Source organism: Engraulis encrasicolus, chromosome 1, assembly GCF_034702125.1.
Source record: "Engraulis encrasicolus isolate BLACKSEA-1 chromosome 1, IST_EnEncr_1.0, whole genome shotgun sequence".
Taxonomy (NCBI): domain Eukaryota; kingdom Metazoa; phylum Chordata; class Actinopteri; order Clupeiformes; family Engraulidae; genus Engraulis; species Engraulis encrasicolus.
In genome coordinates, this window is record NC_085857.1 from 48,415,998 (window position 1) to 48,443,099 (window position 27,102).

The 27,102-nt window shown below is 42.1% G+C and overlaps 2 protein-coding genes across 6 annotated transcripts in view; one reads left to right on the plus strand and one right to left on the minus strand.

Moving 5' to 3' along the window:
* LOC134453587 (gastrula zinc finger protein XlCGF57.1-like) overlaps nucleotides 1-12,146 on the plus strand; it is a 52,718-nt gene extending 40,572 nt beyond the window's left edge. For 2 of the 4 annotated variants that reach the window (XM_063204415.1, XM_063204426.1), the window contains 2 exons: nucleotides 1,245-1,313; nucleotides 10,805-12,146. In XM_063204415.1, the coding sequence (XP_063060485.1) occupies nucleotides 1,245-1,313; nucleotides 10,805-11,499 (764 nt within the window). In that variant the 3' untranslated portion in view covers nucleotides 11,500-12,146. Of the gene's footprint in view, nucleotides 1-1,244; nucleotides 2,181-10,804 lie in introns of those variants that run through there. The other 2 variants (XM_063204407.1, XM_063204420.1) reach the window with 1 other exon arrangement.
* A 3,675-nt stretch (nucleotides 12,147-15,821) lies between these two features.
* zgc:136908 (Transitional endoplasmic reticulum ATPase) overlaps nucleotides 15,822-27,102 on the minus strand; it is a 31,126-nt gene continuing 19,845 nt past the window's right edge. For both annotated transcript variants that reach the window (XM_063204448.1, XM_063204456.1), the window contains 4 exons: nucleotides 27,059-27,102; nucleotides 18,620-18,784; nucleotides 16,478-16,629; nucleotides 15,822-16,166 (listed from right to left, as the gene is read on the minus strand). The exon at nucleotides 27,059-27,102 is cut by the window's right edge and continues 86 nt beyond it. In XM_063204448.1, the coding sequence (XP_063060518.1) occupies nucleotides 16,079-16,166; nucleotides 16,478-16,629; nucleotides 18,620-18,784; nucleotides 27,059-27,102 (449 nt within the window). In that variant the 3' untranslated portion in view covers nucleotides 15,822-16,078. The remainder of the gene's footprint in view (nucleotides 16,167-16,477; nucleotides 16,630-18,619; nucleotides 18,785-27,058) is intronic.

The following is a 27,102-nucleotide window of genomic DNA, read 5'->3' on the forward strand; positions in this document are numbered from 1 at the left end:
TACTTATTCTCCTCACTGTATTTGTGGAGGATGAGCGCGTTCACTATGGCAATGTCAATCAAGTGGTAAAAGAAAGATCTGTACCACCTCCTCGTCTTGTGAAGAACTTGGTTGTAACCGATCAAACTGTCAGACCAGTCAACTCCTTTTTTGTTAAAATTGTAGTGTTGTACTGCAGGAGGCAGTTCCCAAATATGATGGAAAATCAATTATAACTCCCAAAGCATGCATAGTTTCCAAGATCTGGAACCCCAAAGGCGCAAGACTCTTCAACACGTGTTTCACTAATTCAGTTTTTAAGGCTTAATATAGCCAAAAATAATTAAGGCATGCAATTTGTAAGTACATCATCTGGTAGACAGGGTCATATTGAGGGGGCATGGTGATTTTTAGGCCTGTATCTTCCTTCAAACTAAAACCAGAGGTGCTTGTAAATTTTGTATGCAATTCACAGGCTTGAAAAGTGGGCATGGCACCCTAACTTTGGAGGGCTTCATCTCCGCAACCCTTGGATGTAGGGTGCTAATACTTGGTATTCTTTCAATTGACATCAAAACGTACCTGTATGTGAGATATCGGGTTAATCGGAGAGGGTCACCTGGGGAGATTCTAGGGAATCATGTGAATTGACATGGAATGACCCACCAGCATCAACAACACCCTGATGTAACATCCGTAATGTAACAACGGCACCACACGTGGTGTTGTTTTAAATCAATATGGTGTTAAATCAACATCAACACTCTCTGTGTTAACACTGACACTGAATATTTAACACTCCCATATTTGCTGTGTACTTTTAACACCCCACCACCTTGACTAACAACGTTTTTCCTCACCCCTGATGCCACCAGGGGCCGCACCTGAGCGCCCAATCTCTGTGTGACTATCTATGACTTATGATAGGCCCAGCCACTATGGACCGTACACATCTAAGAATCCTGGTCCTAACCTACGTTGACCTTATGACTCTACATTCTCTGTCTATCTCTTCTTCCTCTGCCTTCCTGCTTTTTCTGCCTCTCCTCTATACCTCTCCTTTTAAATCTATCTCTCCTCTCCTTTTAAATCTATCTCTAACAATGTTTTTTCCCATTTGTTAAGCACTTTGAGTTACATGCCTTGTATGACACAGTGCTATACAAATACAATTATTATTATTATTATTTCTGCAGGAAACACTGATTTTTTTTTCATCAAAAATGTGCAGATACCCTTTGAAAATGTATATATTTATGTTGCAGGTGAGGCTGAATGGATCAAATCTAATGGGGGAAAAACTACAGATGAGAGCAGATTCACAAAAAGAAGAGGTAATTTAAAAATGCACCGCTTTCAGTGCTCTGACTGTGAAAAGAGATTTTCTAAAAAGGCACATCTCGAGAGACACCAGCTGATCCACTCAGGGGTAAGACCATTTCAGTGCTCTGACTGTGGAAAAAGTTTTAGTCGAACGAGCCATCTCAAGTCACACCAGCTCGTTCATTCAGGGAAAAGGACTTATCAGTGCTCTGACTGTGGAAAAAGTTTTAAACGAATGAGGCATCTGAAAGACCACCAGATGATTCATTCAGGTGAAAAGCCTTTTCAGTGCTCTGACTGTGACAAAAGTTTTAAACTAATGATACAACTCAAGTCACACCAGCTCGTTCATTCAGGTGAAAAGCCTTTTCAGTGCTCTGACTGTGGCAGAAGTTTTAGTCGAATGATCTCTCTCAAAGAACACCAGATGCTTCATTCAGGGGAAAAGCCACATCAGTGCTCTGACTGTGGGAAGAGTTTTAGTCGATTGAGTAATCTCAAAGAACATCAGCTGGTTCATACCGGGGAGAAGCATTATCAGTGCTCTGACTGTGGAAAGAGCTTTGCTCACATGGTTGCTCTCAAGAGACACCAGATGATCCATTCAGGTGAAAAGCCTTTTCAGTGCCCTGACTGTGGAAAGAGCTTTCGTCTCATGTCTACTCTCAAAACCCACCGACTTCTCCATTCAGATGAAAGGCCTTTTAAGTGTTCCCATTGTGGAAAGGATTTTTGCCAAAAAAGACGGCTAATGACACACCAAAAAAAAAACAATTGCAGTGACAAAATCATGGCAATGCCGTAAATTAAGCATTTTGCTGCAAATCGACCTGAACACCATTTTTTTTACTTTTGCAATGGAATGACTGGACAGATATGTTTGAGTTGTTGCCATTCAATTATTTTAACCCTAATTGGCCCTGGCGCCGGGAGCTGCATTACGCAACATTCAGGCTCATGAGATTTGAGACAATTTTATCACAAATCTGTTTGTTTGAGATGAATAAACAATTTCTAATGAAAGATGAGGTCTTAGATGGTCTTAGCGTTTAAATGCAGCTTAGTGCATATTTTTATGCGTTTCAGAAGCTGAGATATTTAATTTTTTATAGGCTGAGGGCAACTTTTCTTAAAAAGGGCTCAGGCATCAGCACCCTTTTTTGCAGGTGCCTCAGGCATCAATGGGTTAACTCATTGGCGCCTAAGTCAGTTTTTAGAAAAGGTCCTCAATGCCAGACGGGGTTTTTTTTAGACAAAAGCAATTGGTTGAAAATGCTATGAAAAATTAAATATCTCAGCCTCTGGAGCACATAAAAGCATGAAATGAGTTGCATTTAAAAGGTAAAATCATCTGCTTTCATGACATCATGCTCATTCAGCATTAACACTAGCACATTGTCATTTTAAAAAATCATATCTCATAGTCAAATGATTGAAAAAAGTTTTATACTTTCAGAATAATACCTGATGCTGCTATTTATTACACAACTATTACTATTGCTACTGTTACTATAGCCTACTATAACTAAATCATAATCATCATTATTATTATAATAATCAAGCAGTCATGGTAGGAGAAGTAGTAGGTTATTTATTATACTGCTAGTAGGAATAGGAGGAGGAGTATGTTCTTCTACCACTTAAGCTACCAGATATTGGCACCTTCGCCCCCAGTGTCGGGAGTGAACTTGGTGACGTCAGGACTGAGCGAAATCTAGCTGACTGCCAGACTAATTGGAAGCCAACATACTCAACAAATCGCACTCATGCTATCTATCTAAATGGTCTTCAAGCATAGTTCCCTTCCTCAAATAAAATATCTTCATTACGTTTCAACTGAACATGACTTTCGTTGTCACAGCATGTCTCGGTAACTGCAGTCTTTATTTGCCACTATCAAATGGCTAAACAACGCACGTGTGTAGGACAGCGAGCATGTGATTTATTTTGAAATTATTGTCGACGAATCATCAATTTCTTTTGGGCCACATGATCTTAAAAAAATCAAAAACACCCACCTCCCACGAATGATACATTTCCCATGTGTCTTGAAAATAATGAAAAATCAATAATGTTGTGTTCTGCAACAACTGGCGTCAGGACCAATGCTGCGTAACGCAGTAACTGGCGCCAATGGGTTAAAGCTACAGTACAGGCCAAAAGTTTGGACACACCTTCTCATCCAATATATTGTCTTTATTTTTGCGCCTATCAGTGTTAATTTCGTCAACCATGACTATGACTAAAATATTTCGTCAATGCCCTTTTTTTGATTTTCGTCATTTAGACTAAAGCCGGGCATACACTGTGCGATATTTTCATTCGTGGGTCTTAAGCTTCTGCTCACACTGCACGATGGAATTTCACTGTTTAAAAGTTCACAGCTCACGACTCACGTCCTCACACTACACGAGCCGACAGTCGGATGCGACCGAAATGCTTCCACCGTACGACGCGACAGGCATGTTTCCCCGGTCTGCAGAGGAGGGAACATGCGCACCTGAGGTGGAGATGAGGTCGCGCTCAACAGCAACAGTGAAGTGTCAAATCGGGTCGTAGCACTGCTTTAACTGTGCGATTTACGCACGAGCCACGACTAGAATTTCAAACCACTTTGATTTTCTTGCGACCCTGCGATTGCACGATCGTGAGGCGAAATCGCTTGTCGTTACCCCATGTACACTGCACGACTCGAGACTCACGATTGACCTGCGATCAAGCAAGAAATCGGCCCGACTCTCAAAAAGTCGTGGGAGTGCCAAATCGGGGCAAAATCTGGGCAAAAGTCGCACAGTGTAAGCCCAGCTTAAGACTAAGACTAAATTGGGAAGGCAATGACTAAAATATGACTAAGACTAAAATTGATTTTCGTCATTGTGACTAAGACTAAGACAAAATTTTAAAAAGCTGACGAAATTAACACTGGTGTTCAATAAAACAGTGTGTGGAGAAGTTCTATTATCTACAGTGTTGATTAAAATGACTGAGACCAAAATTGATTTTGACTAAGATTACGACTAAATCAAAAAAAGATGACAAAATTAACACTGGTGCCTATTTACAGAACATTGTACATTTTCACAGAGGGTATCAAAACTGTTTATGAACACATGTATAATTATGTAAAAAAAAAATATTAATTATAAAAATATATGTCCAACAGCTTTATCTTTTTCCTTTACTGGCCTTCTTTTCCAACCATAATTAGTTATTTCAGTTTTATTTTAATTTATTTTAATTTACTTTCATTACTTTTTAATATTGTCGATAATCTAACTGTTGAGCATATAGAGCTGCATGTGTTGTATGGATTGTGCTTTACAGTTATCATTTTCATTATTATAATATGGCTTCCCCAACAGAATGTTAAGAAATAGAAACCTAAAACACTTGAAAGTCTTAAGAGTTCATACTTAGAAAATGTTCATATAGGTAGGTCTAAGTGTTCCTTACAAAGCAGTTTTCAATTAAACGTGTGTTATCTCTCATCTGTTTTCATGCCTGCATTCTTGAGTCTGTAAATGTGTGTGTGTGTGTGTGTCTGTCTGTCTGTCTGTCTGTCTGTCTGTGTGTTTGTCAGCCGGGCCGCGCCCTTCTAGTAACTCAACACCTTCAGCGTTGCTTCTAGTCCGGGGTGCATTTCTGGAAAGCTTAGTTGTTAGCAGTTAGCAACGTCGGTTACTTTGCATTGCATCAAACAAAGTAGCTAACATAGTTAGCAACTACGCTTTCCAGAAATGCAGCCCAGGTCAGGAACAATACAAATATTGTTTCTGAGCTCCGGAGAAATTGGGAACTCCACCCACTTTTTCGGGAATCAATCAACCAAAAATACTGGATAAGAGAAAGATAACGCAAAACACGCCCACTCAATGCAAAAGCGTGTGCTCAAGTTGGGTCTCCTAAGGGGGCGTTGTCCCCTCCTTCTTCTCTTTTTGAGGTGTTTGCACAAGACGTGCGCTACCGCCATCTACAGCGCTAAGGGGACTTAATTTATTCTCAACCTCAGGACTCCGAAGGTCTCCTAACCGAAGGTCTCCTAAAGGGGCGTTCACCCGACATAAAGTGGATACCGGAAAAGAAAAAAATGACGCTTCTTGTTAGATCCACCTTCTTTGAATCAACTTTGAGTAGCTCCAATGGCCCTGGGTAGAGGCGAAGTCTCTCCCAATAAGTCCTCACACTCGGCGGCCATCTTGGCTAATGCCTCCGATATGCATTCGAAAACGAATGAATGAATATGACTGAATGAAAATGAATATGATTCCAGGGCCATCCAGCTCTTCAACACCACACAGAAAGATACAATGAAAGAGATTGTCATTGGTCACTGGACTGCAATCACTTTTTACTAGTGATGGGCAAATGAAGCTTTGTTGAAGCTTTGAACCATTTATGCACATTATTTTAAAAAATGGGTTAGTTCTTAAAGCTTCAGTAACAGGGCCCTCTCCTGTTGAAAAGCCATGTTTGCAATTAAATGGGCTCAATACGATAAGATGAGATGTTATGCCCTCATCATCTGTGACATTACCCCCAATATTGGACTGAGCTCATACTTTTGCACACTAACTTCCAGACATTTGACATTTTAGGCTACTGATGAGGCAGTTGAGGTAGATGACATTACAAAGGCATAAAACGATGCCACATCTATTTATTAATTTATTATTATTAGGCTACTATTATTCTTTTGGGCGATCAGAATAAAGCGTTGCTGACCATTAATGTCTTCTTCTTGTGTTCATACATTTTGATGATGTTATCTACCTGTACTTGCCTATCAAGTGGGACGTATTTGAGTCAATCATGAAATCTCTTTTCTCTCCACTGCAACCTGGCAGACGGCTCTGCAACGGGCCAAACGCATGAATGCGCCTGCTGGTTCGTGTGGTAGCACGAAACACTGCAGCTGCTTTCGGAAAACTGAAACTGTTTACTGTTTCATACGTAATATATCATATGGTTTTTCCCGTACTGAAGCAAACACGGAACAGTGTTTTTTTGGTTTTCGCTGTTGATGGTTTGAAACACGTTCCGGCGCGCTGTAACAGACTGCCATCACCACTTTTCACCACCACACATGCTTGACACCATCTAAAGCAAATTAGTTTATCGTGGTGTCATTAGATCACAGGACATGGTTCTACCCATATCCTTAGTTTGTTTGATTCTGAAGAGACCATGATAAACAAATTTGCATTGAATGGTGTCAAGCATGTGCGGAGGTAAAAAGTGATTTGTACAAAGAAAAGTGCCCCATGCCTAAAGTCAATAGTCAAGCATGGTGGTGGGACTGAAATGGTTTGAAGCTGTATAGATGCCATCCACAGCAGGAAGCTGAATTTCACCAAAAGAAACATGCTTGTCATCATGTACTGTGACTACTGAAGCAGATCATGATGCTCTCTATAGGATTTCATGCAAATCTCACACACATCTAGTTTAGCCAGATGCAGCCATCGATCATCATAAGAACAGTGATAGTCTGCTCCCAATTGTAGGCTATGTAAGCCTAATCAAACTTGAAACACGTCTTTTTCCCCCCACTGACCTTCATAGGCTACCTGTCAACTTTGAGGGAGAGAGAGAGAGTACATGCAAAATATTTTTTAACAACTCGCGCCTTTCACATGAATGTTCCGGTAACACTTCCAAATAAGGGGCCATAATTAACAGTAAAGTAGCTACAACCTAATACTTAAGTAAGGGTTAATAATCATTACGTAATGCCATATTAGACACATATTAATTGTTATTAATGCATATGTTGAACATTAGTACTTAACTAAGTAAGCAGTTACTTAACTATTAGATAAATATTACCTTGTGTTACAAGTTAATAGCATATTATTATTTAACTAATACATAAGTAAGGGCACAGTTAATAGTTAACTAGCTATCAGGTCATACTTAACTAAGGACAAAAAATAACACTTACATAATACAAAAGTAAGGCATAACTAATGGTTAATTAATACTTAAATATTGGGTTTTGGAACCCTTATATTAGAGTTGGCTGGGGATAACTAATGGTTAATTAATAGATAGATATTGTTGTTTGGGACCCTTATATTAGAGTTGGCTGCGGATAACAAATCAGTCCCTCCAGGAAATCGCGATGTTGCGATCGCGTCGTTTTTCGCAACTTCAATGAATTCCCGCGAATTCTGCGCGAGAGCGCAACTTTAACCAATCACCGCGATTTCCCGCAACTTTGAACACTTTGAACCAAACCATGTTGCGCTGACTTCACTGACGTCGACAAACTTCCTTTCAAAAAGGATAATTCAATAAAAAATACAATAAAAAAAGTAACCTTGCAATCAGTCCCAGCACTTTAGGCTACTATGCATGTACAAGTTGTCGGTGAGGGGGAAAAAACTAATAAATACGAATGTAGGAAACGCCATGTTCTCATTGCGCGTCTGCTCGCATGGTCACAGGAGGGAAAATGTATGACTAGTCTGGCATAACCAATAGGCCTACATTTTTAAAATGTGCTAGGCCTACATAAATGATTAACACTTCATGACAGTCATCTACATTACGCCAAGTATAGGGCTCCTACAACAAGATGTGTGGTTTTTTTTTTTCTAAGCGGTCCACCTGCTGGACCACTTTGGGGTTTGACTTGTGCGCATACAGAAGGCAACATTTCCCCTCCGAATTGAGATGCGCAAATGTCTTGTCCACAAGAAAGGAGAAATTTGCATCCTTCATTGTGAATGCTGCGTGCGTGCCTGGCCGATAGTAATCTCTTTCGTACAAATTGGGCTATGGCTGGAATCTGGATACGAGCACTTGGTGACCGTGGTGACCGTGTCGTCAAATCACTTTCGTTTAACCTGGCGCGGTCAAACGGACAAGGAACACTGAACATGAATAAAACCAGAGCAGACACGTTGGAAAGCTGTGGGAGTAAGTTGGAAAACTACTTTCTGTCTCTCCCTCTCCTTCTCTCTTCCTTGCGCGATTGACGGTATTGATTGACAGCTGAGACCTCCGTTCTGCAGGCGACGTGGTGTTTTAGCCTATAGATAACAATCTCGTCGTCTTTTATATTCACAAGAGCACCAAAATTATATAATTTCTGAGCATTATTCAGCAAGCACCATTCACAACAGGAAATCTGTGAACTCCATCCTCGTTACATTGAATGATGATCATCAGCCGTTAATTTAAAGCCGGCTGACGGCGCGGGAGAACAAAAAAAAAACCTAGGCCTATGCCTTCTTTCGAAAGCGACCCCTCCCTCTGCTTTTATTTGTGTTGCTTTTGACAAGCTTGAAAATTAAACGCAGACACAGGCAGGTATGTGTAGCAGACGACTCACATTAACCAGGATTTCAGTCACAAGAGTTCCTGTCGCGCACCCTCTTCAACTGGGTGGACATGCCCAATTCCGCCCGCTTACTTATAGTTAATTATGTATCCACTTTTTTAAGTCAAGAATGGATATCGACATGATACGAAGTTTGTATGCTTACAATTTGAAACGGTGATGACATTTAAAACAGAGTCAAACGGCCATAAACAGCATTGTAATGAAGGGTGTCGTAATGACGGCATGAAAGAGATGGAACTTTTCACGACGACATTCTGGCTAAAAACTCGACTCGACTCGACTCTGGCTAAAAATCGATCGCGATTTTTTGAGAAAATGCCCGCAATTTCCTGGTGGGACTGACTAATGGTTAATTAATCGATACATATTGGTGTTTGGGACCCTTATAATAGAGTTGGCTGAGCATACCTAATAGTTAATTAATTAATCTACTGTGACATCTAGTTTTCACTTGTTCAAATCACTGTAATAGTGGCAACAGGAGCCATTATATAGCAAGGATTGGACGTACACTTCTCAATGATGGTGGGGTGATGAGATGTAATTTTTTCATGTACCACTTATTAGTTTTAATGGTAAAAACCCTGCAATAAATGCAGAACATTATGAAGAGTAATAGTTTTGAAGCTAGACTAAACCATTCCTCTGTGATAATTAGGTTAATGTTTGAGAATATTAGCTCCAAGAAGAGCAGTGCATGATGGGTATGCAATCTACAGACAACAATATTTCGGTATTATTTAATCATTAGATATGCCTTGCTTTTGTATTAAGTAAGTGTTAATTAAGGTCCTTAGTTAAGTATGACCTAATAGCTACTTAACTATTAACTGTACCCTTACTTATCTATTAGTTAAATAATTATATGCTATGAACTTGAGACACATGGTAAGGGGCCATATATATAAGGGGCCATAATAGCAGCAAATTAGCTATAACACAATACTTAAGTAAGGGTTAATAATCACTACTTAATGCCACATTAGACACATATAAATTGTTATTAATTCACATGTTAAACATTAGTAAGCAGTTACTTAACTATTAGATAACTATTACCATGTGTCACAAGTTCATAGCATATAATTATTAAGTGGTACATGAAAAAATTACATCTCATCACCCCACCATCATTGAGAAGTGTACGTCCAATCCTTGCTATATAATGGCTCCTGTTGCCACTATTACAGTGATTTGAACGAGTGAAAACTAGATGTCACAGTAGATTAAGTAATTAAATATTAGGTATGCTCAGCCAACCCTATTATAANGGTCCCAAACACCAATATCTATCGATTAATTAACCATTAGTTATCCGCAGCCAACTCTAATATAAGGGTCCCAAACAACAATATATATATATTAATTAACCATTAGTTATCCTCAGCCAACTCTAATATAAGGGTCCCAAAACCCAATATTTAAGTATTAATTAACCATTAGTTATGCCTTACTTTTGTATTATGTAAGTGTTAATTAAGGTCCTTAGTTAAGTATGACCTGATAGCTACTTAACTATTAACTGTGCCCTTACGTATCTATTAGTTAAATAATATGCTGTTAACTTGCAACACAAGGTAATAGTTATCTAATAGTTAAGTAACTGCTTGCTAATGCATTAATAACAATTAATATGTGTCTAATGTGACATTTAGTAATGATTATTAACCCTTACTAGGTTGTAACTACTTTACTGTTAATTATGGCCCCTTATTTGGAAGTGTTACCAATGTTGCTTCCCCACGAGAGGAAAGTGATTTCCTGTGGTAAGGGGTGTTTTCGGAAGGCAGCAGGATATACATTTTAAAAGGGAGTTTCCCATGGAAGGGGAGATGAGGTGACTGTTGCAATGATGTTAAAGTGATACTGTGCCATTTTTGGAAATAAGCTTATTGTACATGTACGCCTCTCCTTAAGTTAAATGATTGAAGTCTACTTTTCTCCTGGACTTTCAATTGTTCTCGGAGTATGAATTTGATTACATTTTATCTCTATGCCAGCAATTAACATTGAATCCTATGAGACCAGCTGGCCGCATCACCACTCATTTAATTCCTGTTATACGCCCACAGTGTCATCAATTATCCCTTAATTATATTTGGTGATCAAAAATGTGCAGATGTCCTGTTGAAATGTATATTTTTTATATTGCAGGTGATGCTGAATGGATCCAGTCTAATTCAGGAAAAAATACAGATGAGAGCAGATACACAAAAAGAAGAGGTAATTTTAAAATGCACAGCTTTCAGTGCTCTGACTGCGGAAAGAGCTTTGCTCACATGGGAACTCTCACGAGACACCAGCTGATCCACTCAGGTGAAAAGCCTTTTCAGTGCTCTGACTGCGGAAAGAGCTTTGCTCACATGGGAACTCTCAAGAGACACCAGCTGATCCACTCAGGAGAAAAGCCTTTTCAGTGCTCTGACTGTGGAAAAAGCTTCAGTCGAATTTGCTCTCTCAAAGCACACCAGGTGATTCATTCCGGGGTAAAGCCTTTTCATTGCTCTGACTGTGAGAAAAGTTTTAGTCATATGACCTCTCTCAAAAACCACAGAATGATTCATTCAGGTGAAAAGCCTTTTCAGTGCTCTGACTGTGGAAAAAGCTTTCATCAAAAGAATCATCTCAAGTTACACCAGATGGTTCATTCAGGGGAAAGGCCTTTTCAGTGCTCTGACTGTGGAGAAAGCTTTCATCAAAAGAGGGATCTCAAGTCACACCAGTTGGTTCATTCAAGTGAAAGGCCTTATCAATGCTCTGAGTGTGATAGAGGCTTTACCTACATGGGAGCTCTCAAAGTACACCAGATGGTCCATTCAGGGGGAAAATCATATCAGTGCTCTGACTGACAAGAGTTTTACTCAAATGAGATATCTCAAAACACACCAGTGGGTCATTTCCACTGCACATATTTTCCCGGTACAGCTCAACTCAGCCGCCAACATTTTGCATTTCGACTTGCGCTCAACTCAGCTCAACTCAGCTCAACTCAGCTTTAAAGCCAGCTGGCTGGCTGAAGCGAGCTGAACAGTATGTTGACAACCAGCCCACTGATTGGTCAAGAGGCGTGACCTCACCCCCATGTCTTCACGCCGGGACTTTGAAAAAGGCACCATAACAAACTACGGATGTAGGCAGAAAGAGTAAAACGATTGCAGTTGCGAGTTGCTTTCTCCGACAAAATATAGTCTTGTCGTTTTGTCCACATTCCTATTTCCACTTCTTTTGTATTACTATATCTGTTATTAAAATATAAATCAGCTCTACTGGTGAGTCTCCATGGACATATATTTGATAAGTTAGCCTATTTAATAGGCTAACCAACTTTGATGTTGAAATGTTTATTCAGAAAATAGAGATTTATAAATGAATAAAATTGTGGAGATAATAAAATAATAAAAGTGGAGTTTCTGCCCGAGAGTGACATGTAGCCTGCTATGTTCCCCAACATTGTTAATCATCATTGTCAACGAAAGCACAAGAATAGCACATTGTACCTGAATTTTGTAGACTATTCTTTAACTTCTCTTTGTTATATTTTCTGTTTTTTTTACTTAAGTTTTACGCCATGTAAGAAAGTGATGATAGTGAGTATAAAACATTCTAACTGGTAACTTTCTTACCAGCAACAAGTTGCCCCATTCCAATCAGTCTGTTAATCAGCGAGTACTATGGGCTGATATGCCATGATTCAATCATTGCCTGCACTTGACAAATACCTTATTACTGTAGTCACATGGTACTCTGGTGGGGGAGCAGTACCACAGGCAGCGTACTTCAGTGATGGTGGGGGATGGGGAGGGGACCAGTACCACAGTCAGGGTACCTCAGTGATGGTGTCAGGAAGATTAGGGGGCAGGACAGTAACTAGTATAGTCATGGAGGAGGATGGGTGAGAGCACTGTTGTTTTTGTAGATGTTAACATTCTTGACCACAAAGCCAAATACATTGTCACTGTACAACCAAAGCCGCCAATTTTTCACTGTAAATTTGACGTGTTTTTTTTTACAGTGTGGCTCGCTATCGACAGGTAGCGTAATCAAAAATATGCCATGTGATTGTGCGAAGTCCGCAATGCTGGTCAAACGAATGAAATCCCAATAATTATATTTAATATTAATCAAAGTTGTGCAGTGGGTTGTGGCAGTTAGGCTGTAAGCGAACCATTCAAATATACAAGGGGGTGCGCAGGAAAACAAAGTTTGAGAACCGCTGCTTAAGAAAAGCAGCTGAGCTGGATATCCTCAACAGTAACCCATGCCAGTGAGGGTACATTTCAACCATCAATATCATATGTTCATCATTGGCTCACTTTATCTGCAGAAGTGCATGTGGAAACAGTACAAAATAGAACAAGGAAAACTGAAAAAATGCTCTGCAAATATTTTTCGCAGGTGTGGACACTTTTTAGCATTCACGATTGTCAGATGGTCCCTTACGTGCTGCCTTACCGCAGAAATACACCAGCGGCGATCTGAGCGAGTCGCGCGACGGAAGTAATTGACTTTGTATTGAGTCGAGAGACAAAAGCGATTCTGGAGACTAGAGCGATTTGCGCAACGAGCGCGACAATTTGAAGTTGAAATCTTTTCAACTTTCTATGACGCGGTTCGGCGACAAGCCGCGACAGCCAATGACTGTATAGAGGTCAGTGACCACAGCCAATGGGAATGGTTGAATGCTTTGCCTTCTGCCTGTACGGACATACTCTAGTCTCCTCAATCTCTCGTATCGCTTGCTGCTACACTCTGTCGCTTGAATCGCGTCGCCGCTGGTGTATCTCTGCGGTTAGGTGCCACCTACTTAGGGGCTGCACGTTTTCGAGTGGAAAAGCCAACCATTATGATTTGACCGCCCTACTCAGCTCAACACAGCGCAACCAAAGAGTGTTTATGGGTAGTACGAGAGAGGAATCTCGCGACTTTTTCCGGGTGGTATTGTCCACTAAGTGGCGCCATCCAGACAGCGCAGAGGAGCGCAGAGGTTGTTGAAATGAATGGGGTCCCATGGAGCTCAACCACGATGCTGCCATTGCTTTGGGAGAGAATTGGTATCATCGTTTCATTTTATTTTTCCAAAAGGCAGGATAGATTATCCTTTCAAACAGCACTTAGTTTGAATGTTTAAACTCGCTGGATCTTTGTAAAATACGTCTTTATTGTCAGTATGACATCACGAGTGGCTTCACACACTGCGTTTGGATTGGTCGGCCGGCTGCATTGCTGTGATCACGACGGCCGTAAAGCAATTTTGTTAGGAAGATGCTAGCGGAGCCTGACTCATAAATGCCAAAGCTGTAGGAAATCAGAAGGACATAACTCCCAGGTTATTGTACATTTCATTGAAATCCACATTGGTTTCTCAGAACTTACAGTAATATTGTCAAGTTTCAGCCGACAGCGAGCACAATTGTCAGTTATTAGCGCCAGCCTTATGAGCTCTGCTGTCTCGACAGCGCTCCCTAGGTGAACTGCAGGCACGGGTTGGAGGGCGAGATTCAACACTGTATGTAAACCCACTGTGGTTCAATACTCCCAACAGCAGAGTAGCCCCGGGGGAGATGTGCAGCATCCCAGTGCGACGAGTCTGTTGTCCGGCAACTCGGTAGGAGATCACAAAACCCTGTGACCTCCATGACGAGTAGAACACAGGATTACTAGAATCACCCTACATGACAGGGGAAGCAAGTGATGGTGGCAAATGACTGCAGCAAGAGTGTGAACACTCCAAAGCAAAACTTGAAAACTTCAAGACTCAGAACAAGTCACATGATCCAGGTCTACACCAGTCATATGACCCCACCCTGTCAGGACAGGTAAACACCAGCAGAGACACCCAGATCCCCACAGTTAGAAGTGACCAAATTGTTCCACGTGCTCCCTATTTAAAGGTGCACTGTGTAAGATTTTTAGTTGTTTATTTCCAGAATTCATGCTACCCATTCACTAATGTTACCTTTTTCATGGATTCTTACCACCACCATTAAATTCTAGGTATTCATTATGACTGGGAAAATTGCACTTTTCATACAAAAAAGGGGGATCTTCTCCATGGTTCGCCATTATGAATGTCCAGAAATACTAGAAAATATTAGTTAATTACATTCATGAAACTTTCATGAAAAGATGAAATTTGGCAATAGGCAGCCCAGTTTCAATGAGCAGAATAGTTGCAGTACCTTTTTTGCCATTTCCTGCACAGTGTAGCTTTAAACATCACTGCACGACTAGTAAAGCGACCCAAAAGTTTTTGCACGAAATAAAACGTGGCGATTTCCTACCTAGATAAAGAAATGACACTGTAATGACAGGTGTAGTAACACATTCGGAGTACCTCGACTCCAACACATTGATACCTTCAGTCCTAGTCCCCCACTTTCCCCCTCCCCCAATGATACTTCTTTCCTCTACCCCAGCTAACAGGGTTCATGTGCTGCTGTTGGCTGATTGTTAGTGAGTGACAATAAACCTGTTTGCAAAGTAATGGCGTATGACGTAAAGTGGATACCGGAAAAGAACCTGCCTGATTTATCTCACTCTCATATACGACTCGATTGTGATCGATAGTCCATGGCAAAGTTCTCAAGGATATACTGTACACAGCACATTCTTCTCTGTATGTGGCGACTACCAATTATTGATGATATTGGTATTGCACAATATTTTACCTTTTTTGCGTTAGTTTTTGGAAAGCCCAGCATCATTAGCTCCTTAGGGGCCAGCTTTTGCACATGGCCCAAACTCCTAATTACTAGCACAATATATTGGCTTTTGTAGCCTATCTCAGGGATTTCCAGCACAAGTGGTTGATACTTCATTAGTTTACCACAAGCTGCCAAATGAGTATCTATACTAGAGCTAGAACATGACAGTGATGTAAATTGCAGTTATTTTATACGCTATGCTGTAAAGGTACACTGTGTAATATTTTTAGTCGCTTATTTGCCGGATTCGCTGCCCATTCACAAACGTTATTAGTTCATTATTTTGTAAATAGTCAGGAAAAGCTCGAATTTGGCAGTAAACAGCAGTTTCAATGAGCAGCATAGTTTCAATACCTACTTTGACCACAATCTTACATAGTGCATTTTAATATCACATCTACTGTAACTTTATACTCAGTACACAAAACATGCTAGGCCTATATGAGATCATCTTTAGTGACAGATGGTTCACAACAGAGAATCATTATTTTCATTATCATGTTACCTTCTGTAGATGTATTGACATGACAATGACATTTTACACATTAACTTGTGACTCCCTTATTAAATGAACTCATTTAATTTTTTTATTTTGATATTGTCCAACAACAATGGCTGTATACAGAGTGATACGATACGGATGATCTTTCAGCTTATTTTTGAATGAGCATCACTGATAAAGGTCATTGTCACCAGAGCATGCCCTTTGACCTCTGTGTGACCTTCACTGGTAGAGGTCATCGTCTCCGTCGTCCCGGTAGTGGTCACCAGAGGGACCCTGACCTCCGGCCTTCTTGGAGCCAGAGGGGAACCTGGAGGAGGGAAGAGGGTTGGTCAGTGTGGTACGGCTCTTCACCATAAAATGTCTTCCTGTTAAACTGTTGCATATTGACCAGATTTATTCTATGAAACCAGTACCATGCAAATACAATTAATAATACGATTATTAATCACAGGCCGTGTGTGTGTGTTGCTGTACATGCTTGAAACAAGTGTGCGTGTCCTTGCGTGCTTGTGTCCGTGTGTGTGTGTATGTGTGTGTGCTTGCGTGTGTGTGTGTGTGTGTGTGTATGTGTGTGTGCTTGCGTGTGTGTGTGTGTGCATGCGTGCACGTGTTGTGTACCTGAAGTTCCCGAAGCCTCTGCTCTGCTGCAGCGTCTGTGCGAACATCTCGTACTTGCGGATGTCGTTATCGCTGACGGAGCGACGGGCGAATCGCATGGCCTCCTCAAAATGATCCTTTCGGATCTCAGGTACCGGGTCAAAGTCCTCATCCTGAATAGATGGATAGATAGATTAGTGCAGGAACTCTAATGATGAAAATTAGGAGGTGGGGGGACTGAGTTCCCCCCCACTTCAGGTACCAAATTCTAACTGTTTTGATGTAAATGGGAAAAAAAGAAAGACATTTGGATTACAACACTACAAAACTATTTTGCGTAATAGTGTGGAACAGAGCATTTGAAGTTTTTTATTATTTTAAAAAATACCGTTATCATTGGAAGGTTCATTCAAAATTTTTTAGCTGTACTCTAATGGCTGATGACTTGAAAATTATGACGACTGTCATTTCTATTGATTATTTGGGGAAATGTCAAAAAAAAAGTAATTTGCGTAATAATGTGGAATGCGGTATAGATAGATAGATAGATAGATAGATAGACAGATAGACAGACAGACAGACAGACAGACAGACAGACAGACAGACAGACAGATAGATAGATAGATAGATAGATAGATAGATAGATAGATAGATAGATAGATAGATAGATAGATAGATAGATAGATACACTCGCCTCCAAAAGAGTTGTCGCCTATCCATCTGTTTGGAATAACAGCTAATAACCTGACTTTCAATTAATCACTTGGCTTCAGAAGTCACTGATATGAAAGCTACAACCCTCCCGAATGAAAATGCATGCACAAAAATAAATTTCATGCACCAAAGACAGATTGACCCTTTATTGAACACAGACAGGGCAGATTTTCACAAGACAAAAGTTTTGTCGCCTATGGAACATAATGTGAAAATTAGCAGATAAGTCACTTCAAAACACTTCAAATACGCAGATTGGGTGTCATACTTAATCACTGAATCACTCTCACCTCTCCAGAAAATCGACTTTGGCCTTAGGTGTATGTTTAGGGTCATTGTAATCATGGAAAGCAACACAATGAAAATCAATGGAGTTCAATGAGAGATGGTGACATATTCGCTATTCGTAGAGCAATAAATGTTTAACTTCATGATGTAATCAATGACAAAAGCCCTCAAACACCTGCAGCATGCATGCAGCTCCTCATAAGAGCTGTATCTGTACCATGTTTCACTTTATGCACCATTTCTCTTTTTTCATATTCTTCATCTCCAACGCCATATAGTTCTGATGCTATCAGTTCTAAAATGGTTGATCTTGGGATCTTGATTTCAGAGTATGAGTCCCATTAGCCTTCATTGTTGTCAGAATTAGGCCTGACATACTCTTGGCTGGCTTTTTTGAGACAGGACAGTGGGAGAGACTTCTTTGGTGTTAAAGGTGAAGAATTTGGAGAAAATACATGGTGCCTAAAGTCAAACATGGGAGGGATACAGCTCTTATGTGGAGCTGCATGCATGCTGCTGGTGTGTGAGGGCTTTTATCATTGATTACATCATGAAGTTAAACATTTATTGCTCTACGAATAGCAAATATGTCACCATCTCTCATTGAACTCCATTGATTTTCATTGTGTTGCTTTCCATGATTACAATGACCCTAAACATACACCTAAGGCCAAAGTTGATTTTCTGGAGAGGTGTGAGTGAACCAGTGATTAAGTATGACACCCGATCTGCGTATTTGAAGTGTTTTGAAGTGACTTATCTGCTCATTTTCACATTATGTTCGATAGGTGACAAAACTTTTGTCTTGTCAAAATCTGCCCTGTCTGTGTTCATTAAAGGGTCAATCTTTCTTTGGTGCATGAAATTTATTTTTGTACATACATTTACATTCGAGAGGGTTGTAGCTTTCATATGAGTGACTTCTGAAGCCAAGTGATTAATTGAAAGTCAGGTTATTAGCTGTTATTCCAAACAGATGGGTAGGCGACAACTCTTTTGGAGGCGAGTGTAGATAGATAGATAGATAGATAGATAGATAGATAGATAGATAGATAGAGAGAGACCCAGACAGACAGACAGATTATGGGTGTGTTTGGTCACACCCAGCATCCATCCATCCATCCATCCATCCATCCATCCATCTCTCTATCCATAACTGACCATAGCAGTGTCTTGTCGTCCTTTCCTCTGCCTCTCTCTCTCCACTCGTATTTCGGCCTCGATGGCCTCCCTGATGGCCAGTTTGCAGGCGCGTTGGCAGATCTCTGTCAGGTCGGCTCCAGAGAAGCCTTCAGTGATACGAGACAGGTACTCCAGGTCCACCTCCTACAAGACACACACACATGCAGGCATATCCATGCACACACACACACACACACACACACATTTTCCCAGTGATTTTGAAGGAAACTAAGAAAATGTTTGGTTTAAACTTTGGCACAGCCTTTTCTGGCCACGATGAAGAGCAAACCAAGGGAGGCGGGTTAACCAGGCCGTTTGGGAAAGTTACTACTTATCTTCTTGGTCTGACCCAGTGCTTGAAGTGGGGGGGGACTCAGGGGAACGCAGTCCCTCCACCTCCTAATTTTCATCACCAGAGTTCCTGCACTAATCTTTTCAGTGCCTTGTCCGGCATGAGGCACAGCATTAAGCCGGACGCCTTATTGATTAAGGCCTGTAAGAGCCAGTTAATGGGGAATTCGTAAAGAGTAATAATTTAGATTAAAAATGTTTTAAAAAAGCTTAATTTAATTTAAAGAAATTCATGGTGATTATATTTTCTAGAATGCATATATAAGTTAGTATAAAAGGATAGATAAAAGTGTACTTTTATTGTGAGATGTAATTTTGGCTTCCACTACGTAATGCGTAATATGAATAATGCCCGTATGCACTTTGTAGGTCAGATTGCAGATGGATACAGTGGAAGCAACACAGTTCTTTGACCGATCTGTACCGAGCATTTTAATTTCATATGTAACTGCATTTTTGAGTTATTTTACTAAACATCTTAAAAGAAAACTTGGTCTCAGTCGAGTGATTCAAATACTGGTTGTTAGACAAGCTGCAAAGGTGGGACAACGAAGTTTGGAGACACGATGTGCCACTACATTTAGTCAAAAAACTCGCTAATGGAGCCTCGTTGCCTGGATTGCATGGACAACGCGGCTGAAGGGAAAAGAAGCTCGCGCCTCGCCGAGGGAAAAAGAAACTGAAACGGGTAACTCTTTGAATGATTCGCCTGGAAAAGGTAACAAAACACCTTCTGTATCTTTGAATATTGTGAAGAAAAGACGTCGTATGCACGAGTGAAGAAGCTCCGACGAAAAGTAAAGTTTTAAACCTGTCGGTAAAATTCAAATGGAAACAGTTTAACTGTCCGAGACGACACGTGTGCTTATCAGTAAAGGATTCGGCCAATGTGGAGCTTTTGTGAATTCTGAACAGTTCGTTTGCACCCAGTTAATGAAGAAAGGCAACTTTGAAGTAAGTGCTTTAAACTTTGTGCCTGCTTACTGCATATTAACTCCGCGATAATTAAGATGGCTGACCACGATGCTGACACGCGTGGCGAGGATACATTGGAACAGGGAAGGGAGCGCAAGCTAACTGAGAAGGGAAAGGAGGAGAGATTACAGCGGTTCATAGGATTGAGAAGACGAACGTTAGCCACGCTAACCAGCCAAATTAAAGAGATAGAGACATTGAAGTGTGATGCTCAAAATGTGGAAAGTGTTCATCTTAAAATGGAGAGTGATTTTGCACAGTCTCTAAACGAGTTTAATAAGCTCAATTATGAAGTTTCTAGTCTGCTGTCTGAAGAGGAAAAAATTCAGGACCAAAATTATTGGTATGAACCGAAAATGGATCAGATAACAGGCTTCATGAAAGAAACTAAAAGATGGCTGGCAGAAGTGCATGATTCCACAGAGGAGGAAAAAATGCTCTTAGATGTTCCTACTGAACAACTGATAAGTGTAGAAGATACTATTTTGCCCAGTGACAGCATTTCACAGATAGGGGCCAGGAATGTTGCAAAAGCACACTCCCAAGTAAGTAACACCTCCAACACCTCACGTGTGTCATCCACACGTGCCCGTCAGGAAGCAGAGCATGCCGCTCTACAGAAACGCGCAGAAGCGCTGAAGAAAAAACAGGAGCTTGAATTCCAAGAAATTAGAATTAAAGCAGAAAAAGAAGAATTAGAACTGGAGACAGCATTAGCTGAAAGTCAAGCAAAAATACAAGTGCTTAAAGAGTATGAAACACTGGAAGATGGCAGAGGGAGTCGCGTGTCAGTGCACAAATCAATAAGTGGGAGCATAAAGAAGGAAAGAGTTAGCATGTTGCTACCACAACGCGCTACAATGAATGTTCCAACTCCAAGACCAGCGCAGCGCACTCGACTACCACAACAGCCACAGCCAGTCTCAAACCAAGTTCCTAGAACACAAACAGGGAATGACATTGTGTCAGTCATGCAGAAGCAGAACGCAATTACTGAATTGCTAGTAAAGCAACAGCAGCTTTCACAGCTACCCACAAAGGACATTTCCGTGTTCAAAGGTGATGCACTGCAATTCAAGTCCTTCATGAGGGCATTTGAACATGCTATAGAGCAGAAAACAGATAACGACCAGGATAAGTTATACTTCTTGGAACAATTTACAGATGGTGAGCCCCAAGAGCTCGTTCGCAGTTGCGCTCACATGGCACCAAGCAAGGGCTACAAAGAAGCTAAGCGCCTTCTACATAAGCATTATGGAGATGAGCTTCGGATCGCCAGTGCGTACATGGAGAAAGCTCTCAAATGGCCACAAGTGAAGGCAGATGATGGAAAAGCGTTAAATGCCTACGCAATGTTCCTGATAGGATGCAGCAACTCAATGGAGGATATTGAATTCTTAGAAGAGATGGATAATCCTACCAATCTGCGCGCATTGATATCCAAACTGCCCTACAAAATGAAAGAACGTTGGCGAACAGAAGCTTTCGACCTCAAAGAACGACGTGGTCGCAGGGCCAGATTTACTGATTTGGTGAACTTCATAGACCGCCAAGCTAAGATAGCAGTCGATCCTCTCTTTGGTGATATATCGGATAGCCGCTCACCCACAGCTACAAAGACGAACCAAAAAGGAAAGCAGCCCGTGAAGAAGGAGTTTCGTGGAAGCAGTTTTGCAACCAATGTCGTACCTGAAGGCAAAGAGCCTCCAGAAAAGACAGTCAAAGTCAAGCCTGCTAGCAGTGGAAAAGCGGTGAACGCCTTTGATAAACCCTGTCTGTTCTGTCAGCAGCCACACGCTCTTGCTGCCTGCGGTAAGATCAAAGGCCAGCCTCATCAAGAACGAGTGGAATTCCTGAAAACGAAGGGTCTATGTTTTGGATGCTTAATCCCTGGCCATCTCAGTAAATCCTGTAAGCGAAAACTAGAGTGCAAAGAATGTGGATTCAAGCACCCTGACATTCTGCACAAAGAGAAAGATGACAGTTCCGCCTCGCCAAGAAAGAGTGACGGCGCTACTGGTGAAGAGGTGCTAGCCGCTGAGGTTCCCATCACCAAGGAGTCTTGCGCCCTCACAGGGGCCGGAGAAGCTGAATGTGTGCTGTGGATAGTTCCGGTGAAAGTCAAGTCGAAGAATAGCGACCAGTACGTAGAAACGTACGCCTTTCTCGACCCGGGAAGCACGGCAACATTCTGCACGGAAGACCTGCAAAGGAAATTGAATGTGAAAGGGAAACCAACCAGAATACGTCTCAGCACCATGGGTCAAGATGCACCAGAAAACCAGAAGCTCATGGACAGTCAGGTTCTAACAGAGCTTAGAGTGTGTGGGCTGGAGGACAGTATGTACGTCGAGTTGCCCAAGGTGTTTACTCACAGCAGCATACCTGTTCATGCCGGAAACATACCCAAGCAGTCGGATATCCAACAGTGGCCTTACCTGAGTGAAGTGCGCTTGCCAGAGCTAGAAGCGGATGTAGGCCTGCTTATTGGAGCGAACTGTGCAGGAGCAATGGAGCCCTGGCGCATCATTAACGGCCAAGATGGAGGTCCATACGCCCTCAAGACGACCATCGGCTGGGTGTTGAGTGGACCTGTAAGGAGAAATGAAACCGAGAATGAACCATCTCATGCATTCATGAACAGAATCTCATTGTTGGAGATAGAGAACCTGTTGATCCAACAGTATAATGCTGACTTCCCGGAACGCAATTATGATGACAAGGAAGAGCTGTCTCAGGAGGACAAGCAATTCTTGCGGTCTGTGGAAAGGACAACAGTCTTTGAGAATGGGCATTACTGTGTCGGATTGCCACTCCGAAATGAAAAGCTCCAGATGCCCAATAATCGTTGTGTGGCAGAGCAACGCATTGCGTCGTTGGAAAAGAAGCTCAAGAAGAATCCTGAGTTCTTCGAAGACTACAAGAACTTCATGGAAGCAATCATTACCAAGGGCTACGCGGTACGGGTTCCAACGCACCAACTGACCCGTGAGGACAACAGGGTGTTCTACATACCGCACCATGGGGTTTACCACCCAAAGAAAAAGAAGCTTCGGGTGGTATTTGATTGCACATCCTCCTACCAAGAACGGTGCCTGAATAGTGAATTGCTCCAAGGGCCCGACCTTACCAACACCTTGGTTGGTGTCCTCCTCAGATTCCGTGAGGAGCCTGTAGCAGTGATGGCAGACATTGAGTCAATGTTCTACCAAGTTAATGTGCCAGAACATGATGCAGACTTACTCCGCTTTCTTTGGTGGCCCAACGGCAGATTGGACGAGCCCATGGAGGAATTCTGAATGGCAGTGCATCTTTTTGGAGCCACTTCTTCTCCAAGTGTGGCCTCTTATGCACTGAGAAGAACTGCCGAGGATCACAGAGACACTGCATCTCCAGACGCGGTTCAGACAGTCCTGTGCCATTTCTACGTGGATGACTGCCTGAAAAGTGTAGCCACGGAAGACGATGCAGTGAAACTGGTCAAGGATCTTCAAGCTTTGTGCAGCAGTGGCGGGTTCACTTTAACAAAGTGGATGAGCAACAGCAGAAAGGTGCTATCGTCAATCCCTGCAGAGCACAGAGCCACTGAGGTCAGAGACTTGGACCTACGACACGACGCTCTACCAGTGGAAAGAACACTCGGTGTGCAGTGGGACACAGAATCCGATACTTTCATGTACAAAATAGAGCTGCAAGACAAGCCAGTGACCAGAAGAGGACTCTTGTCAATCGTAAACTCCATCTACGATCCTCTCGGCTTTCTGGCTCCGGTTATCTTGCCTGCTAAGCTTTTGTTGAAAGATCTCTGCAAGGAACAGCTTGGCTGGGATGAAAACATTGATGGAAAGCATGCAGAAGAGTGGAGCAGATGGCTCGAAGATGTCTCTTACCTCTCCAACTTCCATGTGAGTAGATGTTTGAAACCCACCAACTTCGGATGCACTACCTCAGCGCAGTTGCATCATTTTTCGGATGCCTCAGAGTACGCCTACGGCACTGTGTCTTACTTACTGCTGGAGAATGAGCATGGAGAGAAACATTGTGCTTTCCTTATGGGAAAATCAAGAGTGTCCCCGCTGAAGAAAGTCACAATCCCGAGGCTTGAGTTGACCGCAGCTGTTGTCGCAGTGAAGGTCGACAAGATGTTGCACGAAGAACTGCAAATTCCACTGCAACAATCTGTCTTCTGGACAGACAGCACTACGGTGCTCAGATACATCGACAGTGACACGGCACGTTTCAAAACGTTTGTTGCTAATAGAGTTTCGATGATCCGAGAAGCAACTAAGCCTTCACAATGGATGTATGTCAAAACAAATGAAAATCCTGCAGATCAAGCCAGCAGAGGCCTGAAGGCAAAGAGCTTGGTCGAAGGAGGAATGTGGATAAGTGGCCCAGACTTTCTGCTGGATGAAAAGAATTGGCCAGAACAGCCTGTGCGAAAGAAGGAAAGCCTAGAAGATGACCCGGAGGTCAAGACCACAGTCGCTGTTCACACGGTCACAGTTGAAGAAAGTATGGCACCAATGAACCAGCTACTTACCTATCATTCCGATTGGAACAAACTCAAACGATCAGTGGCTTGGATTGTAAAGGTAAAGGATGCTCTGAGGGAGCGTAAAGAAGAACGCAAGGAGGCGTTAAGAACAATCAGCCAAACTGAAAACGACCCTGAAAAACAAAGAAAAAAGTTAGAACAACACATGAAAAGGTTTAAACCTGAAAAGACCTTACTTACCTTGGATGACCTGGATGCTGCTGAAGCAGAAATAATAAAGTTCAGTCAAAGAGAGCACTTTGAGGAAGAAATCAAAGTCCTGAGGAATGGAAGTCAACTCAGTCATAAAGGTGTGCTGTATAAGCTTGACCCGATTCTTCAAGATGACACCTTGAGAGTAGGTGGAAGACTTCACAAGTCTGCTATGCCAGAAAGTGCCAAGCACCCAGTGATTCTTTCTAAGCACAGCAGAGTTGCCACTCTAATCTTGAGGGACATACATCAAAGAACAGGCCACTGCGGACGCAATTATGTGTTGGCTCAAATAAGGCAGAAATATTGGATTCCACAAGCCAATTCTGCAATCCGGATGATCATCCGTAAATGCATGGTGTGCCGCCGGAGGACTGGCAAGGTTAGTGAGCAAAAGATGGCAAGCTTGCCGGAAGATCGCCTCCTCCCAGACCAACCTCCTTTCACGAACACCGGCGTTGATTTCTTCGGCCCGTTTGAGGTTAAACGGGGCCGGGGTACAGTCAAGAGATACGGGGTAATGTTCACGTGCCTCACTCTCCGAGCCGTACACATCGAAGTTGCCGACAGCCTCGACACGGACTCCTGCATAAACGCCATTCGTCGTTTCATATGCAGGAGAGGCCAAGTTACCACCATGAGGTCCGACAATGGCACGAACTTTGTGGCGGCTGAACGAGAGCTAAAGGAAGCCATCCAACAGTTGGATAATGAAAGAATTCAGAGGGACCTGCAACCAAAGGGAATAAAGTGGATATTCAACAGCCCAGCTGCCTCCCACCAGGGTGGGGTTTGGGAAAGGCAAATTCGCACTGCGCGAAGAATCCTCAATTCCCTACTGAAAGATCAGGCAGTGAACGACGACTGTCTCCATACAGTAATGTGTGAAGTTGAGAGCATAATGAATGGCAGGCCACTCACAAGTGTTTCAGATGATGTCAATGACATAGAGCCTTTAACTCCGAACCATTTGCTGCTTCTGAAGGCTCAACCAATCCTGCCTCCAGGAGTCTTCAGCAAAGATGACACCTACACCCGAAGAAGATGGAAGCAAGTCCAATATCTCGCAGACTTATTCTGGGCCCGTTGGACACGCGAGTATCTTCCACTTCTTCAGGAGCGACAGAAATGGCTGAAGCCTAGAAGAAACTTCATGGCAGGCGATGTGGTGCTGTTGGTGGACAGTTCCTCCCCTCGCAACTCCTGGGTCATGGGGAAAGTAGTGGAGACACTTCCAGACTCGAGTGGAGCAGTGAGAAGAGTGAAAGTGAAGACCAAGACCAGCACGCTGGAGCGTCCTGTGAACAAGCTATGCCTGCTTCAGGAAGCTACGCCTGAGGATTAATGAAGGACAAAAGTTGATAATTGTGGACATTCTTTGTTTAAGTATTTTGGCTCTTGGTGTTTTAAGTTTATAATTGCTTAGTTTTCCAGCCTAACCAATTGGGGCCGGGTAATGTAAGAGCCAGTTAATGGGGAATTCATGAAGAGAAATAATTTAGATTAAAAATGTTTAAAAATGCTTAATTTAATTTTAAGAAATTCATGGTGATTATATTTTCTAGAATGCATATATAAGTTAGTATAAAAAGATAGATAAAAGTGTACTTTTATTGTGAAATGTAATTTTGGCTTCCACTACGTAATGCGTGATAATATTAATGCCCGTATGCACTTTCTAGGTCAGATTGCAGCTGGATACGGTGGAAGCAACACAGTTTTTTGACCGATCTGTACCGAGCCTTTTAATTTCATATGTAACTGTATTTTTGAGTTATTTTACTAAACATCTTAAAAGAAAACTTGGTCTCAGTCGAGTGATTCAAATACTGGTTGTTAGACAAGCTGCAAAGGTGGGACAACGAAGTTTGGAGACACGATGTGCCACTACAAGGCCTAATTGATTAAAATGCATGAAATTGCTAGCCTGGTTCACACCAGACGTTGTGTGTGTAGCTCTGCTCCGCCAGGGGGCGCCGAAGCTACACCGTCTGGTGTGATCCAGGCTATGAAATTGCATCTAAGAAACACATTTTCTTAGGGGGAGGACCCCCAAACCCCCCCTCCAGAAATATTTCCTCCTTTTTGCTGTCACAGACATGGTCACTCTATTTGGCACTGATGGGATTGTCGGAAAATCAGGGTTCCTGCCCTTCGTATTGGATGGTGTTTTCGGACGATGAGGGTTCCTGCACCTCTTTCTTCCCACTTCAAGCCCTGGTCTGACCAGCATCTCCGTATGAGAGTTGAAAGTCGATGATAATCAGACAGTGTGTGTGTGTGTGTGTGTGTGTGTGTGTGTGTGTGTGTGTGTGTGTGTGTGTGTGTGTGTGTGTGTAAACCTTAGAGATAGGTGATTTGCGAAGGTTGGCTCTGAGTATAGCGG